Below are 20000 nucleotides of genomic sequence, written 5' to 3' on the forward strand. Positions count from 1 at the left end.
GAGGGGCTTCTGCGATGAGGCTGATGATTAGCTTACTATCCCCACCCCCTGGGGAAAACTTTCTCAGAGGCTAATTCGGTGGATAAGTCACTATGCGGCTTTTAAAACGAGTTTGTTTTAAAGTTGCAATGTAATTTTGTTGCTTCGAGTAGCATTCATCTTTCAGCAAGTTTGTTCAGATTGATTGGTAGGTAAAGCCCGAAAAATCAGACTCCGTGAACAAAGGTTAGGTCAAAAAAGCACATAGCCGAGTATTAAAGAAGCCTTATTTGACCGACTAAGATTCTTTGTTTTTTGGCCATTTTAACTTGATCCAAAATAATAAACAAACTTTGGTGATAAACATATTATAGTGCATTTCAATTCGACGTTTTGTACTATATGACTTACTGTTTTCGGCTAAGATGTCTAATTATGGGAAAAAAGAGGTTCACAGAACGCTGCCAAGAGAATCGGAATTCGTGCATATTCTTGTCAATTAAATTAACACTGATTGACTTGGCCAGACAAGCCTTTTTTAGGAATATTGTGTGACGGGTCTAACTTCCACAAGTCTTTGGCAAAAAAGGGAATCCTGGCCAATTTAAAGTAAGGAACAAAGACAAATTATCATGGGAAAACAATTGTTTCTTTTGGGGAAAGATAATGGACAATCCCTTGGGAGACGCCCGAAATACAAGGGAATACAAGCGTGTCATTTGTTACCTTAACGTCGGTATAAAAATTTCACAATTTTGTGTCAGATAATTAAAATGGAATGTGAAAAATTGGTAGGGATTTGCTGGAATCGAAATCCTGAAAAAACAATCGATGATCATGATCAACTTTGAAGTTAACTGATGGAACCTTTCCAGGTCTTTTCCCCATTAAGAGTCCGTATCGACTATTCCGCGAGTATGACTGCGTGAATCATGTCGTTGCCCATGGCCAGGTTTTCTGGGTCAGTCACATGACCAATCGATGACAGGGGCGTTTTGAAGTGGTACTATGACAAAAAAAATCAAATCTTTTTTCCTTTGGATGTCAAAACTATGTTAACTAAACACTAATTGATCCAAGTTTTAAGCCTTAATTTCAAAAAGACACTTGTTTATTTTAACTGGAATTTTGCTATTTAATGTCCACCATTACTAACTTTAAAATCTTGAGAGAGCTGGGGCCCGTTTCTCGAAAGTCCCGAAAACTTTTCGGGCCCGAAAAGTCATTAGTGAACCTGCCAACCGTTTGTACAGTGAAGCCGATCTTTTAACAAGTTTTCAAGGTAACTAAACGCAAACTGACTGTGAAGTTTGATGACTTAAATCGTCTTCGCTTTTGAGATACAGAGGGAATTGTGACACCCGGAAATGGCCCGTAAAGTTTCGAAACTTTTTTGAGAAACTGGCTCCTGGACCGAAGAGGAAATGACGTCAAAGTTACGAATGCAATGCGTTTATACGCGACTGAATTAATATCTAGCACGGGAGTTTCGGGCTTTCAGATTTTTAAGCTCGTGTTTTGCATATATAATATCTGCGTTTACACGCTGAAATTTTAAGCTATTGAGTGAATGACGTCGCTTTTCCCTAGATACAACCCTCTAAGGTCCAGTCGGTCAGTTTTGAACGTGAGTAATGGCGTACCGTGAAATCCAAAACTTACACTCAAAGTATTTTTTTTTTGTCAGGCAGGTGTTAAACAAACACACTTTCAAAATCTGACGAAAAAAAGGAAGTAATTTTTTTGAATCATAGTAGCACTTAAAGCCGCTCGACTCTTGGGGGAGGAAAGCAGCGCTAGGAACGAGATTAAAAAGGCCTCCCTTTTAGTGGGTATCCAAAGTGCTTTGAAAGTTTTCAACATTGGATCGATTAATAGTAATCACAAATTGTGGCCATCTCTTACACACCTTTGGGATACGGTTTTGCGCAATAGCTACTGCTACAGCAAGTGGCATTGCACGACACCCCAGCGTTGTCCTCGGGATTCTCTGCCATGTCCTTCATCATGTTAGAGCAGACAGCACTGGAAACTTGACAGTCCATCTCCGTGGCACAACCGAAGAAGAAGTTCATGCCTGTTGGACTGTTTCTGACGAGTGAAGCACACGAAGTCTGTTCTTCGGAGCAACCAATGGAATCTGAAAACTGACGATTACATTGCTGGAGATCACCAGAGCAAGTGTAACATCGGAGAGAACACCCTGCAAGCACACGAAACTAAATTATTCATAATTATCCACTTTTCCCAAAGGGGAAATCTTTTGCCCATTGTGAAGAACTTTCATGTGTGTAAACGTTCCTGTTCTACTCCATTAAAACTTTAAACCACAATAAATGTTTACTATCGAATTTATCGCATATCTTAATTTCAAAGAAAGCGTTAGAATTCGAAATAAGTTAATTTTAAAATCCTTTATTTTTGTTTTCAAATTTCCCAGGCGCTGCCATCTTGAACAGTTGTGACGTGTAACGATTGTCCTACAAGTAGCTTTGTTGTGACAACAGAGCAATTGCAATACCATACAAACATTCAAGTTAGCGGCGGCCGCCCGTGAAACTTGAAAATGAAAAAGTCTTTTTGATGCAAACAAGCACTCTTTTTTGGCAAACAGTACTTTTTTCGGTTCCTTTAAGTTATTATTTTGTACAACTGGGGGCTCCTTGATGGTAAAGTTTTCAATAATTCATATATGACAGCCAACAGAAACTCAACTATAGTTACTTTTGAAATATGAGGCGCAAGTCTTTATTTTTAGAGCCCGCAGACCAGAAGGATGCATAGTCCATGAAAAACCTAGACAAACGACCTGGCTGCCCAGGAGTCCTTGTTGTTCAATGGGTAGAGCATCCGACTGGACAATGATTTTTCAGTTTCCCTTTTGCCCGTTGCCACTGCAGGCAGCTAATAGGGAGCTTAAGCAACGACAACGGCGACGGCAACGAGAACGTCACAAATTTGCATATTTAGTAGGCAAAAAAATAGCTTTGCACGCCCTGCACGTGTGTTTTTCACTTTTGTCCATTTCTTCAGCGAAACTACAACGTGAAATAGCCAAATTTGAGGTTTTATGGACAAAGTCATTACTTGAGGATAAATTTTCATTTTCTGACCTAAATTGAGCGCCTTTCCTACCAGCGTCATTTTTTAGGAACTACCACACCCACGTCATATTAAAAAAGTTGAAATAGTAACGAAGCGATTACAATAACGCGAATTTAAATTTTGAGATGACGTTCTCGTTGCCGTCGCCGTTGTCGTTGCTTAAGCTCCCTAATATCTATCGCGAACTCGGTATTACTCCTTAAGTCCCTATAGAGTGTTTTCACTCACGTGACCAGCGGCCATATTGGTGTTCCAAAACAAAGAAATGGCGGCCATGATGGTGTACCAAACTACTCCTCCGGGAATTAAACTCTATTTTTATGCAAATACTTTCTTTTGTTTCAGTAATCCAATATGGCTGCTGGTCACGTGAGTGAAAACGCTCTATTCCCGGAGAATTAGTTGGGAACACCAACATGGTAGCCGTAACGTCATGTGAAAACAGATCCCAACTCAGAGTTACCCCAGTTAGAATTACATTAGGTGCAGTTAAATTCTAATGAACCTATTATACACAGACATTGATTTTCCAAGTCCTCTGCGGCTTATTGTATCTATCACGACCTTTGGATAAATTTTCACGTTTGTGTCGAGAGTCCTTGACAATTCCAGGTGCATCAGAGTTCAATTGTTCAATAATAAATAAATAATAAAATAATAATAATGGACTTCATTAAGACCAAAAAACGAACAAACCAATGGGACAGCAGCACCGCGTTTGTTGTTGCAGGGTTTTTTAATATCCACATTTCGCACTTACAGCATTATGTCATACTGAACAGGTATACATGCAAGGGTAACAAGGTGCAAAGTTGGTGTAGTTGGGAGAGTGCTTGCGTTCCATGCACGATTTGCGGACTGAGGCTCGACATCATATGACGGTTGGGTTTGTTTTCTATCTTGCTCTGAGAGGTTTTTCTCCGGGTACTTCGGTTTTCTCCTCTCATCAAAAATACAATTCTATTTATTTGAATTGATTTACACCTTTCCCAGTCAGCGCAGCAGTTGTACTCGGCCATGTAAGTTTGATAAAATGGTTTAGTTTCTAAAGAGATAGATTTAGCCTAAAAGCAGAGCTCACGGGTTTTTTCTCCTTACAAAAAATTAAGCCCGTATTCTTTCAGACTTGCTGGCAACTGCTTAAGTTACATCAATATCTGCGATGATCTGCCTACTTTGATTTCGTGTTCATTCCGCAGTTTTAAAAGATGATATTTCATATATTCGAAATTGACAGAATGTAGTTTACTTTAGTCTTAAAAAAATCAAGGGTAATTAATTGTCGTAATTTGTACAAACTACGTAGGGCTTATTTCTCACGTGTTTTAGAACAGATTCTATGCACACTCCTTATAGGACTCCAGTGTGAACAACAAGAATTTGATGTACCATAATGGTAAAAAAAAACCAGAACGACGTAAAGATGCATGTGTGACTGAATCTTTCTTACATCATTATCATATATCTTTATTTATAGTATCTCCGAGCATTTACCCTCAAAACCATGATATACTACAGAGGACATGCAGTTCACAACACCGAGAACTCCAAGCCGTGCTCTTTGCGAATGGTGTGTTGGTTCTTCCTAAGTGCCCCTGTGATAAAAAAAATCACTTCCTTTTCTTCTTCATATTTTAAAAGTGTGTTTGCTTAACTAACACCTGACTGGCACAATTTTTTAGCTTTGGTCAAGTTTATCTAAAGGCCGTTTACTTTGAGCTTAAGTCACGTTCAAAACTGACCGATTGCATCTTAGAGGGTTGGATCCAGGGAAAGTGACGTCAAAGGCTCACTACCTTAAAATTTCAGCGTGTGAATACACCTTATTCCAAAATGGCCGCCATTTAAATATTCTTTTGTTTTTATTCAAATAAGCCCTTGATGCCTCGTTCTTAAGCTTAAAATTCAAAAGAATATTTTATCTTGAACGAGGCAACAAGGGCCAATTTGTCTCCGCATAAATCAGCCGCCATTTTGGAATAAGGTGTATGCTGAAGTTTGAAAGCCCAAATTTCTCCCGTGCTACATATTAATTCTGCGGAGTGCGTACACGCGCATTGCATTCTTAACCCAGTGAGCCTTTGACATCATTTTCTCCTTGATCCAGCTCTCTCAAGAACTTAGTAATGGCGGACCATTAAACAGGAAAATTCCAGTTAAAATAAACAAGTGTCTTTTTTAAACCAAGGCTTAAAACTTTGGTCGCTTATTGTTTAGTTAACATAGTTTTGATATCCAACGAAAAACAAGAATTGATTTTTTTGGTCACAGGGGCACTTTATTTAAGGACGTTCGCGCCAAAATCCTCCAACGGTGAGATTTTCTTCATTTCTCGCCTAGAGTTAGGTCATAAAGTACTTACCCCAAAAATGAAAAAAAAAATGGGGGTCACCGACTTTGTTTCGGAGAAAATGGCAGTGGAAAAATGCCTTAATTTCGAGAAATCGGTCATAATAGCGAGATGTAGGCTCATCTGCTCATCCATCGAAAATCATAAAAATAAACTGTTGGAGTGAAAGTTTCCATGCATAGGTTTTTAGGAGTGAGCTTTTTAGATAATTGTATGCCGCTAGGGATGTGGTAAACAGTAGAGTTCATCCTCGACGAGTGTTTTCGTAAGCTCTATCCGTTGCAACCACTACCGGAATTCGATGGCACGAGGATAGAAAATGTTAAAAAAAGATAGCTTCTTACGGTGAGAATTTTTTTATTTCATCATATTTTGTAGATATTAAGTAAAGTAAGTGATTCATGATTTAAAAATTAGGGGTCACCGATGATCTGAACGAGTAAAATCGATGTGATTTTGCAAAGCTCATGGAAAAGTTCGTTTGTCACGCTTTTGCGTGACCTGTCGGGCAAGGACTGGAACCCAAGAGAGGATCGATCGTTGAAGAGATGAAAGGTTTTTACCGAAAAAAAAAACCTTTTTCGAGCATAGCAACGACGTTTTAAGCTGGGGTCATCTTCATTTGGTTGGTGTTTTGTATAATATCTCCCCATTGCCGTCATGCTCATCCTCTGGAGTGTGTTTTTTGTGAAATTCAATCGCTGATAGTTTCCACGCAGGTCCGCACTATTCAAGCGGACGAGGACGAAAATACTCCTCAATTTTCACGAAAGTAAAGGAAAAGAACTTTAAAAACATGCATTCACTTTGAACTTAAGTTCGTAGGGTAATAAAAACATTAAAAAGAAATAGCCCCATTAAATTTACGCAACGGTTCGTCCACGACTTTTCCAAACTTTCAGCCACTAGTCTACTCGATCAGCTACCTTTTCCAGAGCTTTTCCATCCTCCCGCTCACTTCTCTTTGAAGTTTCAAGATGATTCGGAAATAAATGTGCCATTCTTTTGCCGGCCTGTAATTTTTTCCTCGGCGTTTTTGTCGCCATGTTATTTTAACTGATGCTTGAAAAATTTGTATGAAAGTCAAGTAGACTAGTGCACGACTGATAAAACCTCGCGAATATCAGTCGTGCAGTAGTCTACTTGACTTTCATAAATATTTTAAATCAATTTTGACTGATTGCAATCTTCTCTGATCCAACGCTGTGCAAGACTTACCGTCCACGGTTTTTGCAAAGGTTTTAAAACCTCAACTTCACTAATGCTCAAAGTAATGCGTGACATATTACAGTCGCGTTACATGCGCAGTAATGTTGCGCACAAACAATTAGCGCGAACGTCCTTAAGTTACTGGGTTATGAACTTTGAAGAGTTGTGAGACAGGGCCTCTACGGTTTATTGCCCTTAAGTGAGAAAATTAGAGAGTCTAACCATTTGCAGATGTCACCATAAAGGCAACACTTTTTCCTCAGTTATTTAGTTGTCCGACGCTCAACCGACTAATCGAGCGTCGTGTGAAAGCAAATTTACTTTCATCGTTTTATCGCTTTCCCACTTTTCTATGATTACAAAAAAAGTCACCCGGCCTTTTAGTATGATGAGATCTTCTCAGTTTCTTATGCTATTTCAGCCAACCCAAAGAGTGATCTCAACAATTCACACCACAACAAAAATGTTCAGAATATTATTTTCGATATTAATCATCGCTTTACCCAGGAAACGAGACAGTTCTAAGGTGAACTCTTTGTATGCTGCGTACACAAGACTTACCTAAGTATCCCTCTGAACCTGCGGCAACTCGACAGCGGATAGTTAAACTAGTTGGAATCATGCAAGTATGCTGGATGATTCCGAGTTAACTTAGTGACAATTGTTTCTTATTGCGGGAAAGCTCGAACTGTTGTTATCATGTACTTACCGAGTTTTACTAAACCAAAGAGAAGAAACACCAAAACATGGACTTTCTTCACCATTTTCGTCTTCGCTACGCCACCTGTAAAGAGTGCTATGAGTTTAGAGCGTTTGACAAAATCTTTGTCCAGATGGAAGTTTTTAATAACCGATTATTGTCCGTTTCGATGTGTAGACACTTAATATGCATATGTTCTTTTTTTCTTTTGGTTTATGAGCTTTCTGCTTGATTGGTTATTGGTTATGACGATGCACAAATATAATCTCAACAATTGGGCTCTTTTCTAAGGTTAATATCATCACGCCTTAGCGCCTAATACTCAAGTGAGAAACTGAAAGAATTTTGGTATTTAAAACAAGGAAACAAAAAGCTGAAAGAGAGAGAAACATTGATATTAACAATAAGGATAAACACTTAGAAGCGGGTGGCCAGATTTATATATACCGTGGCGAAGAATCTTGTTTAACAAACTGCCTCATAATATGCAAAAAATCAGATCGGTAAGCTGTTGATGAAAACTGCCATTCCACGTCGCTTTGCATTTCTACTAACTTTATTGCCAAGTGCAATTTTGCAAAAATTCACACTGCTATTTCGAAAAGATCGACAATGATAGATACAAACACAAGGTTTAGTTTAACGCCTCCTTTAGAAGACGGAAGATGTAGGTAGTCACGCGTACATGGTTTTAACCTTGAAGAAAAAGAAATTTTACTTTAGAAAATTTTCAGTTTAGCCTTGATACCGACCAAGAAATAAACAGCACCGCCACAAAGTACTGATATGAATTTTCAAAATAAAGGGTTAACTGGATGCACAGATTATTGGATGGAGGATAGTTTCAGTCGAGGGTGTAGGTATTTTACATCAAAATTCACTTCAAACACTTCGCTGACATTCGAATTGTATCTGGATCATTAATTTTAAAAATAAAGGAAGTCTTTAACAAAAATAGAAGCCGAGATACGATTTCCTTCCAAAGGATTATTGACTATTATTGGGACCGCTGACATACCGAAAATCGCTCCGTTAATTTTATGCCGTTATGCCGCATCATTATGACCCCTTCAACCGGTGCTCCATTCAAAAAACGCTTATGAATTCACGGAGACCGCAAGAGTTGCGTTGGTTGAGAACAAGGAAAATTCTTTTCAGCACGAACGTCAAGAATTATTTTCCTTGTATGTCATGGGATAAGCTACATACGTACACGGTGCTCTCTAGAGTAAAACTACTTTACGTAGCGATCACCATAGCCAGAACAATTGTACCCAATATAGGCAATTGTCGTTAATTTTAACATTCCCCCGTAAACAGAATCTAGAATATTCTCGTTTTTCCAAAATAATGACATTTTTCCTTTGCGTTAGGAAGAAGGTTGCAGACTTCGTGTTATCTACTTCAGAGTTGTTTAAACTTTATATTCTGGAACTTGCGAATAGCGTAGCTACTGATAGATCTTATGGTAGAAAGGATGTATGAAATGTTCATATATTTGATCATTTTCAATGAAACCTGATAGAGCGGTTTTCAAATGAGTGTCGTAAAACCAAAACCAAAGTACTTACTTTGGCCAATCAAAAAGGACGGAGACAATCCAGTAAACAAATCAAAACTCAAAGTAATTACACGTAGCCGACACAAAGCTCGGGAAAATGTGCAAGCGCGAGCCACGATTGGTTTCGGTTTCACTTGTGATTGGTTGAAAAAATGGCACGAGAACTTTGAACCAATCACTGAGTGAAGTAACGAAAACCCAAAGTAATCCGCTCATTTCTTTTGACACTCAATTGAAAACTGCTCTAACTCTTAGCAAGTAATTTAAAGTTTTTTCAAGCTGAGGTCGGTCCACCATGCCATCAATTTAGGTGCAGTTCCCACTCCTTTGTAAAATGACAGGGATCATGTGTTTTTCGTTTAGGAAAATCCCTGTATTTATTTCCATAATTCACAGTTTACGGAAATCGGTCTCTTACTGGGAAATGTCGATTTATTGTTGGGTCGTCACGAACATTTTCCCCATGAATTTTCTTGACTAGTCAAAAGAACACAGAATTTCTTGTTCCAGTTTTTGGGCCAATCAGTCTACGTGGTTCGTGATATGCAACTTCCTTGTATGGTTTGGGTGACTGAAAACCTGGTAAATTTTGAAATTTGAGAAACTTAATTTCTGGAATCTGAACGAAATGTGGCCGGTGGAAAAGTAAATTACCTGTTCTACACAATTCAACGTTTTGCGTTTCGGTCAATAAAATGAACGAGTAAAGACAAGAAATAATTGAAAATTCGCTCGAGACGGGACATCCTTCGGTAACAATTCTAGGGAAATTACTTGAAAACTTGCCATTTGCATGATTTTATTGTTCACCTAATTAAATGGCAAGGAAGGCGCAAACTGAGGGTTCCTGAAAAATCATGGAAGACATAACTCAACTTATGAAGATATAACGGGTCCTGCCGACAGTTGCCTTTGTATGATTTCGAGGGTTTGTACATCGGTTCATCTATGATCTTGGGCCGACCAGTTCCTGTTTTGTGAACTGCCTTGATTGGCTCAGAGCATTCGCTTACACCGTGCGCCAATCCTCAGAGCTTTACTTTTACTGTTTGGGTTAGTTAGGTCTTTATCCAACTCTGGTTCCCCTCATGACTTTGCAAGCCAGTTCAAGTCGGTGCACAAAGAACATCTAACAGTAACAATTGTGTACATTGGTTTTAATTTTCGAACAAAGCATGAAGGTTAATTAATTCAACGTAACCGTGAGGCCCTTCATCTTCGTAGACTCAGAGAAGACCAAAGGGCAATTTCATTTTTGAAAGTTCGCTCATCAGTTACCATACAAAAAGATTACAACTGAAAATGTTTTGAAAAGTTTGAAACTTGTTTGCATATTTGAAGTATTCTCAATCAACGCGTAAGTGGTAACAAAGCCTATCAGATAGAAATAATAGATACATGGAGAGCCTTGCGCTGTGCATTCAAAAACTTGAAACCATATCATTGAGAGGTTTCTTTTACTGCTAGTTTGTTACATTTGCAATGAAATCACAGCGCACTTATAAAAAGCTTATAAAAGAGAAAACAGTGCTCGCAATGAGCATGATACTGCTGGCAGTGGAATAAAAGCCAGAATTACACAGATCTTCCGAGCAGCAGCTGAAGTCGCATTCACTTCCATCCGATCCACAACCCTGCCCAAATAAGTCTTTGTTCTTGTCACAAGCGTCCTCGCTGCGGCATCCTTTTCTGTACACCATGATTTTATGGTCTCCATTCATCAATTCGGCCGTGAACTGGCCACATTTTGTTTCTCCGTGTTCGCAGGGCATTGGAATGCTTTTTTGCGTACAGTCGTCCATCGAGGAAGCGCTATGGCATGTGTAACACATCAGCCTGTCATCTGTGAATATTTACAAGAGTTGGAAGTCTAAGATTGAGCAAAGTCAACTTATCTGAAGTAGTATAACAACGTCTGAAATACGGTGGGTATCAATTCTCAGCTTGGTTTGGTTAACTACTATCGTCATCATCATTTATTTTAATGGTTACAAGAAGTTGAAATACAGTTCTCACCCGAAAATGGCGAAGCCGATGGAGTCGGGTGACCCGAATCATTTAGAATAGCATTACCATGTGCTTCAATTCCGGAATCAGTGGAATTATACCGTGTATATTCTTTGACTTAAAGAGTGAGAAACACAAAGTTGAAAAAGTGAGGAAGTCCTCTTGAAATTAGTCCTGAGAAGGTCATACATCCTGGCCTATCATCTGATCAGGGTCCGGAATTGGGGAGAGAGCATTTTGAGATACCTGAATCTCGGACAATCATTCTTTATCAAGTTGCTGAACTTCTGGGCTCAAGCCACGCACTGTCTCAGCGAGAGTTTTGAGGATCAGTAGACGGCTGAGACATTAATAAGTCAGCTTAAATTGACTCGATTTAAGTACAGTTATGGTACTTGTGTAGATCTCACTGGGGCTGTCGATTTTGACTTCCTGGAAGTAAACTTACAATACGAGATGACAGAGGCAAATGCGCCAAACAAGTCCTTGCGTTTTACTTTGAAATCAAACAATATGGATCAATACCTTTAACTGGAGGCATGTTGCACCTTTCACCGGCACAGCAAGCGCTCTCACAAGTTGTCCGACCAGCTTCGGTTTTACGACAGGCTGCTTCGCCAGCATCGCAATCTTTTTGTGACGCGCATCCGTATACCCTTGTTTTTCTGCCATCCTTTATAACTCTCATGCTGAAACACTTATCTTGCCATTCTTCACAGGTCTGGTTTTTCGCAGTACTGTTATTACATTCGTCATCGTCTCCGAAGCACTCGTTGCATTCGAAGCACAGACCTGCAACAGGCGAATAGCAAAAATCAATTGTGGAAACCAATAACTCGTTAGTCCCTTTACCTCCTTAACTTTGCCAGCGACGTAGCCTTATATATGTATCGTCAAGCATTTACCCACCGGCATTCTTGATATGCTACTAAGGACAAACCACCAGCAGCACTGCACTTGGGAACAGTGGTGCTTTTCTCTGGAGGGGGGGGGGAAGAATATGTCAAAGTGTGTATTAAAATTGCGGTATAGAATCATCATCATCTTCATTTAAAAACACGGTAAAATACATCGGGCCTTAACAATTTAGTATGAAAGCTACAACTTATTACAAAAACTATGTATACAGATTAATCTTCTAAAATTTAAAATATTATTAACTATTAAAGAAAGTAAACTAAATTAGAGCCTGTTTTACATGAATGCCGTGTCGAATTAGCAATCGTCGGAAATTAGTCAGAGATGTTGCTTGCCTAGCAGGTGACCATGAGGGTAGGCTGTTCCAGAGGACTGCACCACTATAGCCAAAGCTATTTTTGTAATAGTACGTGGCAAGGGAATAGCAAGCTTATTATCTGAATCACGCAAATTGCAAGAAGTAATCACATCATATCTGTGAATGAATTTCGAGAACAAATAATTGGGTGCGAGGCCGTTTAAGCACTTATGAACCATCTCAGCCTTTAGTTTTTGACGTCGAGTTTGTAAATTGTCCGAGCCTAATTCTTTAAGTAGTTTGTTGGCGTCAGCATCATAACTAGAATGAATAAGGGCGCGCACAGCACAATTTAAAGTCTCTGCACAGTTACCCCAAACAATATCACAATAGTTGAAGTGCGATTGAACTAACCCGTGATAGATATTATGTAAAGTCGGGGGAGGAACACTTAACAATTATTGGACGAGGTTGAGCAAAATATCGTGATTTGTCAGTGGCAAATAATTGACCTGCGAGACACTGACAAATCACGATATTTTGCGATAACCGAAGTCAATAATTGTTATATCATTTGATCACCGAGTTTGTTTTGTGTTTTTGTTTTCGAGAAGCCGTAAGCCCGCGCTGCCTTGCAGAGTCGAGTAATGGCACCAATCAATTGGTTTCCTTCTCAGCGTAATTATATTTGTAGACTTCAAATTGTACTTACATTCAAACGTTCTATAACACTAGGCATCAACAAAGCTGAAGAATTTCACAGTTTCAAAGCGTATCCTGACAAGAGAAGCTTTGGTGTAAAGCTCGCCATTTTTTTTTCTGGCTTCATCATAAAATCTCTTCAATACATATGCATTTGCCAACTTGTCCTTCGCCTCGATGACACGAGTGACTCTTCGTCTACCTTTCCTTCCTTGAAATACTCTCAGAATACGATGAGTGCAACTTTTGTTCCTTTGTTAGTATTCTCACTCTTCTTTCGATCAACTAAAGATGTCGAATCATTCCGCTTTGACAGCTCGGGGAGGCGATCTGCCCTTTTCTCACAAGAGCGTGATGTCAACAGCGCATGAGCAGAATATTATTTGCAGCAAAACACTTATTTGTTGGCAGTTATTTGCAGGTCATGTGGTGGGCTCCATGTTAAATTTTCATCAATTAATACACCATTAATTTCCAAGGCAGGGAGAGCGGATAGACTGTTCAATTTTTGTCTTGATCCAATTAACATAAATTCAGTTTTTGTCATGTTGAGAGTCAATTTATTGGCAATGAGCCAACGGTTTATGTTTGGCACCCATACTAAAGGGGTTATCACTATAAAAGGGAATGTTGCCTTGCTAACTTTTGGTAGCGTCAACTGAAGTAAAAAAAAATAAGAAATTGACCCCTAGAGAGACGTTTAAACGCCGGCGTTTTGTTCGGCAGAGGGAAGTTAAAGAAGGGCAATTGCTCGAAACATCAGGTTTTTAATCTTCAACTTAGTTAATACTACCAAACTTCGGTGTCTCAGTCACCTATCAACACACCACCATACTGTTTCTTTTGTAACTGAAGCCATTACCTCCTGTTGTGTTGTTAACTTGTTTTCAATCACATTATATCTTGAATGAAGAATTGATCCACGATCACAACTGCGCAGATATTTTGTACGCAATTCAAGTAGTATCAGAGCACTTTATTTTCTGGCATTATGAATACGCCAAGAAATTGGGTTCGAATCCCTTTTAAAGTATAAATGCATGGACTTTTCGGAGGTTTTGTCGAACTTGCTCAAATTGTACGCAAAAAGGCGATTATCTTCCACTCAAGCATCATCCTCTGTATTCAGTCCACATATAATTTCTAACAACTTCTTGCTAAGTTTTTTTTTTTGGTTCTCAGGCGCTTCTAGTGTTTTACCACTGAGTAAACGTCTAAGAGACTGCATTTAAAATTGCGCTAGTCAAAAGAAAAAATTATTCACATTACATCAGTAAACTTGCAATAGTTACAAGTTGATCTCTTTTCACGAAGTCAGTAAGCACACGACGACTTTGCCTTCAGTTCATAGAGGGTCGAGACACACTTACTATCTCTTGACACTGTTGTCGCCTTATAAATTTCACTTTCAGACTATCTTAGTTTCAATCTTATTTGAACACAAAACGCGGATCTATTTCTAAAATATGATTGGGCTGCAGTGATTCTAGCAACATGATAAATCGCCTTCGGTTTAACACAATGACCAAGATTTGATCGATAGTTGTGAAATCGATTAAAGTTTCCGGATCCTTAGCGTAAATTGTCGAGTTTAGTGATTTAAAAATGCGTCGTGATTGCCCAACCTAACTATGCTCAATTACAGCCTAGAACAAAGTTAACTTGACTAAATAACTTGAAGTTTAACTATTGAAGTACACACTAACAGTTTACGGATTGAGTTTACCAGTTGGTTTTGCTTGGAAAGAAATGTTAAAATCTTTTACATTCCGATGATGTTTATAGCTTAGGTCCATCAACCAATACCTTACTGCCTTACCTTTGTTTGCGCAGTAAGCCAAGATCAACACAAGGAACAGTTTGGTCGCCATCCTAGCCCCGCGATGAAAATCGAACAGATAAATTCAATTGAAGTCTTCGCCCAGGGTTCTCTCAGTGATCAAAAGATTTGACAAGTTAACGTGCTCACTCGAAACCTTTGACGCAATGTAAATTCACTCTTGACAATTATTCAAATTTAAGGTCAGAATATTCAATATCGACTTGAGAGTGATTGTTGTTGCTTACCGGCGTAACAGCCAACAAATAAAGCCCGGTAGAGCTGCGTCATAACGTGGAAGCAATCTTGATAGAAACACTTTTCCTACTATTTCACATTAGTATCCCCAATACCCAGAGCGAGAACATACCGGTACTTTCTGTTGGGCTTCGAGTATACCAACTTTTAGTTTAATTACAAGACAAATAAATGATGAGGCCCAAGAGATCATAAAGCCTATTATGAACCGTTTGTGGGGTCTATTGCCTCCCTGATATATTAGCATAAGAATAGACTCTAGTTTTTACTTTCAGCTCTTCGTAATCACCAAGAATGCTGTCAACAGCGACATAAATACAAGCAACACAGATTCCTGTAATTAAAGGAATTCATTTTGAAGTCATGTTGGGAAAAAGATCAAAGAAATGGCGTCCATTTTGTAAAATAAGGACCTTCTTTTCCGGATTGAAAAGTTCTTTTTGCCGTGAGCGAATTTTAAGAAAATAATTAGCGAGGAATTTTTATTCTTTTTCAGAAACTTCGCGAAAAAACGCCTTTTGGTAATCGTTTCAAATATTTTTCCGCTTTTTAGTTGGCCGTAGATTATTATTTCATGACTGGGATTGTGGCGTTTCAGTCCCAAGCACAGTAAAATATTCAAATTTTACAAATGATAATTTATGACTAAAAGATCTTTTACGATTGCCTAAGTTTTTGTTTTAAGGACGAATGTTAAATTTTGTTGTATTTTATATGAAGGACTTTGAACGAATTCCACTGAATAAGCGAAGAATACAAAGCGGAAAAGTGAGAAGGGAAATTGCATAAAACATCAATCGAATAGACGCGATGATGATGAATGATGATGCAGCTGTTTTCTTATACACGTTATACGCTCAGTCATTAGTACAGGCTCCTTGCTTTTAAACCACCCTCCCCTCTCCCACACTTCTCTCCCTTCCCCCGTGGACAAATCCTGGGAGCATGCTAGCGCTCCAGTTTTGTTTGCTTTGAACGGCGAGAGACTTTAAATGATTCTCCAGAGTAGCAAACGATTCGAGTGAGGTCATTGGACAAGAAAGGCTGATAGCAGTTGTTGTGTGATGATTTAGCAAGATGTGCCGGCTTTCTTCAGCCTGTAGCAAAATACTTCTGTTTGCAGCTTGGACTCAATGTAAATAATCTTCCAATCAACAAATTAAAACTAAGAAAGGATGTGTGTTCGCAGGTTAGTCAACAAATGAAGAACAAAAAGTAGAGAAGCGTGCGTTTTGTTTGTATGTGAAACTGAATCCTGGTCCCTGTTGTTTAATAAGTAAATCAACATCTTGTGAAGGGCCCAATCGGCTTTGATAATCCTTATCTGAAGGGAGGATTGAACAATTTGGCTAACAGGACTGTCCACCAATTGAACACGGCATGACCTAGTATTTAAGGCAACTGGCTTTGTATTCAAAAGAATTGACTGAACTTTATTACATGTTGTAAACAGTGAAACTGTTCTACTCAGCTTTAAAATGGGTTTCTCAGCATTGTTACACTGCGGTATAAATATAGGTTCCATTTATTTGACTGGACAACGACAGCTTTCAAACTACCATATTATATCGCAGTTGCGCCGAAAAACAATGACTGTACGGCATAGAATTTCAAATCCAAACGTCAAACAGGGCTTGAGCTTTCCCGAGAACATTTTTAAATATAGGCCCTTGTGGGTGAAAAGTTCCGAGGGGAACGCATTGAAAACACCTTTCAATTTATGCAGATGACTTGCCGCCGTTCGCATAACATCTTTCTCTATAAATGTGCATCACCTTTTTTCAAACAAAACACTGAAGCAGAAATGATCGATGGAATGCTCGAGACGTTTTTTAACATTTTTCGAAAGTGATGAAGAAATCGTTGTGCGTTATTCTCTTGATGTCCTCACTTCAAATGACAGCGACACAAGGTGAGTAAAAATTTTGCAGTTTTATATTTTTGAAGTGAGTTAAATGTCAAGAACTGCGGCGTTTTGAAAAAGTGCTTAGGAAGCAGGTTTGTGAGCTATTACTAATAACCTTGAATCAGATCCTTCTCTGACCACTGTTGTCAATTGTTATAAATCAATTTCCATGATGTCTTGTAGATAGCTACCTACGTACTTGTCATGCTAGTGGATTTCTCAACGCGGTTAGATCAACATGAATATATTTGTAATTCTAGAGATGGTGACAAGCGTATGTCGCCGTGGGCAGATTTTTTGCCGGGTATATACTTTACTGAAATCATTCGTACTAGTACCAAATTCATTTGAACTAAATGTTGGCTCTATATGCCTAGGTAAACGCCCTAATTTAGGCAGCTCCTTTGTACCCGAAGAGAGAATGAGTGAATGCACTGAAGTGTCTGTTTTACTTTACAGCTTTTGAAGTAACTCTAAGGAGAGGACCGCTTAGTGCACAATGTTACAGATGCCTTGGAAATAACGAGGAATGTAGCCTGGCAGCAATGCACTCGGACTTGGAGAGATTCTCTGAAAAATGCCTGCGAGGCCACACAACCTGTTCGACAACAGTATTTGTGAATCGTGGAAGATCGCTGATTGACAAACGATGTGCAACTCCACAAACATGTGCTAGTGAACAACAGCGTTGTAATGACACTTTGCTTTCGAGGAAAGGGCGACGCTCAACTAAACAGTGCGAAAGTTATTGCTGTGAAGGGTACATGTGCACCTCTGCTGCCACATGCTATCCTGTGTTTTTCGTAATAGTATTGGGATTACTGTGGTTCTCCAGCGTATAGAGGGATGAATTTGCTAAATGTGATTGTAACTCATACGTAGTGGAACCACAGTAGAACAATGAAAATAAGAAAACTCCAGCAAATCAGAGTTTAAAAATTACCAAAAATTGTTTGACAACCATGCTCTAGTCGCAGTTCATACTTCAAAACGAAGCGAAGAATTTATAATTAAGGGAAAATTGAGTCCTTCTTTCGACTTTTCGTCTTGATCCAAGACTTCTTGCCGACTTTGGCAGAGAAAAATTGAAAGTTAATGACAAAAATAAAGAACGCAACCAATAAACAAATTCTCTTGGAAGGCTTGTTTTTTTCATCTTTTATTGTATCTGCTTGCGTGCCCAGAAATAACATTTTTACTGATGTAAGGATTGTTTTCATAGATAGTTGTCTGCAAAGACAGATCAATGAACCAGTATTAATTTTTGTTCATCTCCTCGTTCAGCCATTTCAGAACGTATTTCACCCTCGCATACACACCGTATTTGTTCGGTCTTGCACAGCCCTGTCCCCAACTGGTTACCCCTTGAAGGTAATATATCGCCCCTGTCTCGCATACCATGGGTCCACCACTATCTCCCTGACAAGAGTCAATGCCGCCTCGATCCAGTCCTGCGCAGATCATGGAGTCATGTATGCGTCCAAGATAAGACCATTCACAACGGTTACGCCCAACAATAGGCACTGACGCCTGCTGCAGGATATTTGGACTGGAGCCGCCAATAGAATGGCTTCTTCCCCAGCCTGTTATCCAGCATTTCTTGCCCTCAGTTGGAGGTGGGATGCTTTCAGGGAGGCAGACCAGGTTTACGAATCTACCAAAGATGAAGAAAATTACAGTTTTTGTGGCAGAAATGGGGAATGGTGAGCAACAAAAGAATGACTGAAGAGTAAAAAAGCATAAAGGTTTTGTTTTGGTATTATGCAGTAGATTCATATCAAAAGGAACCGAAAACCTAACGTTTTGATGTGCATATTTCTCTCCATAAAATTAAGTTTTTTAACCAAGGTGATGACTTACCTTATTTATTCGATTAAGCTCCCAGGGCGCTTATTTAATTTTTGGACTTTCAGCGTGGGCGATTATTCGAGGTGGGCGCTTATTCGAGGCTGGGCGCTTATTAAATTTTCACCATTTTTAATAAGTAAAAAGTTTATTATGTAACAAAACATGACAAAATATTAAAGCAAATAAATTGTAACTGTTCATTGTTCGGTTTACGTATGCCAAGGACCAACAACTCATTGTTCGGTCTTCGCAGAAGTCTCTTTAGCTATCATTATTCTCAATCAACTTCAATGTCATCGTCGCTCAGCTCAATAATTGAACTTTCTGGTGCTTCCTCCTCGACATCCGACAGCGTAACGTCAGCAAATGGGTCAGTCGCGCGAGAAGCTGTTAGGGTTTGCTGGATGGATGTCAGGCAATCTTGTCCTTGGGGGTGGGGTAGTGGGGGTGCGCGCTTATTCGAGGCTGGTCGCTCATTACCTTTTTCTACCTTCAGGGTGGGTGCTTATTCGAGGTGGGCGCTTATTCGAGGTTTGGCGCTTAATCGAATAAATACGGTAGTGGGAGCTATTTCCGGACTGCGCTTAAGGACGTTCGCGCGAAAATTTTTCAACATTGATTTTTTTCTGAAACTTTTACCACTGTAAGACAATGAGTTAGTTATGTCAGAAATGTAAAAAAAATGGGGGGTCACCGACTTCGTTTTGGAGAGAACATGCCCGGAAAAACACCCAAAATGTGACAAAATCGGGCTTCGTTAGCGAATAAGGCCAGTGTCTGTAAACCCAAATATATTACAATTAAATCTTTGAAGTGAAATCTTCTCTGCCAAATATTGTTTAAGTGGACTTTTGACGTGAATTTAGTCAACTGGTGAGGTTCCTTAAAGATCAAGTTCGCATTTAGCGACCACAGTTTCACGCGCCTTGCAGCCGCAAGATGGCAGGATTTGATGTCCCGTGAGCAGAAATCTTGAATTTTTTTTAACTTCCCACATTGATTTTTTGTTCATTTTTGGACAACGTGGATATAATTGTAAATAAAATCGGTTTCTGGAAAGAAAAATAGGGGTCACCGAACGTCCAAGAGCGTTAAATCCAGGCAAAGCTATAGCAATGGCCTTTTGCCCTATCATTTCTCATTTTATTACTTAGCGCGCGCGCTCGTGTATGACGTGGCGTGTGCATTTGCGTGCGCAGTAAGGATGCGCAGAAACAATTGGCGCGAACGTCCTTAAGGCAATGACAAAGTCGAATCAAAGCGACCATTTCTGTTTTTAAGAAAAACTCTAATGTTCTTAGACGCAGCTTTACTCCCTTTCCGTCGTCTTGAGCTGAAAT

General features: G+C 39.3%; 3 protein-coding genes across 3 annotated transcripts in view; all 3 read right to left on the reverse strand.

Moving 5' to 3' along the window:
• LOC138042783 (uncharacterized) overlaps positions 1–7600 on the reverse strand; it is an 8411-nt gene extending 811 nt beyond the window's left edge. Inside the window, exons 1-2 of the mRNA XM_068888785.1 lie at positions 7353–7600; positions 1889–2182 (exon numbers count right to left, since the gene is read on the reverse strand). Of these exons, the coding sequence (XP_068744886.1) occupies positions 1889–2182; positions 7353–7407 (349 nt within the window). The 5' untranslated portion in view covers positions 7408–7600. The remainder of the gene's footprint in view (positions 1–1888; positions 2183–7352) is intronic.
• Positions 7601–10046: 2446 nt separating this feature from the next.
• Positions 10047–14849, reverse strand: LOC138042786 (uncharacterized). The gene is made up of 3 exons (XM_068888789.1): positions 14649–14849; positions 11437–11703; positions 10047–10747 (listed from the first exon to the last, which is right to left on the reverse strand). The coding sequence occupies exons 1-3, from the start codon at positions 14698–14700 to the stop codon at positions 10404–10406; spliced, it is 663 nt and encodes a 220-aa protein (XP_068744890.1). The 5' UTR covers positions 14701–14849; the 3' UTR covers positions 10047–10403.
• Positions 14850–17944: 3095 nt separating this feature from the next.
• The window catches only part of LOC138042784 (chymotrypsin-like protease CTRL-1), a 12435-nt gene continuing 10379 nt past the window's right edge, over positions 17945–20000 (reverse strand). The window contains exon 8 of the mRNA XM_068888786.1: positions 17945–18466. Within this exon, the coding sequence (XP_068744887.1) occupies positions 18070–18466 (397 nt within the window). The 3' untranslated portion in view covers positions 17945–18069. The remainder of the gene's footprint in view (positions 18467–20000) is intronic.

The sequence above is a fragment of the Montipora capricornis genome, chromosome 3 (genome assembly GCF_036669925.1).
Source record: "Montipora capricornis isolate CH-2021 chromosome 3, ASM3666992v2, whole genome shotgun sequence".
Taxonomy (NCBI): domain Eukaryota; kingdom Metazoa; phylum Cnidaria; class Anthozoa; order Scleractinia; family Acroporidae; genus Montipora; species Montipora capricornis.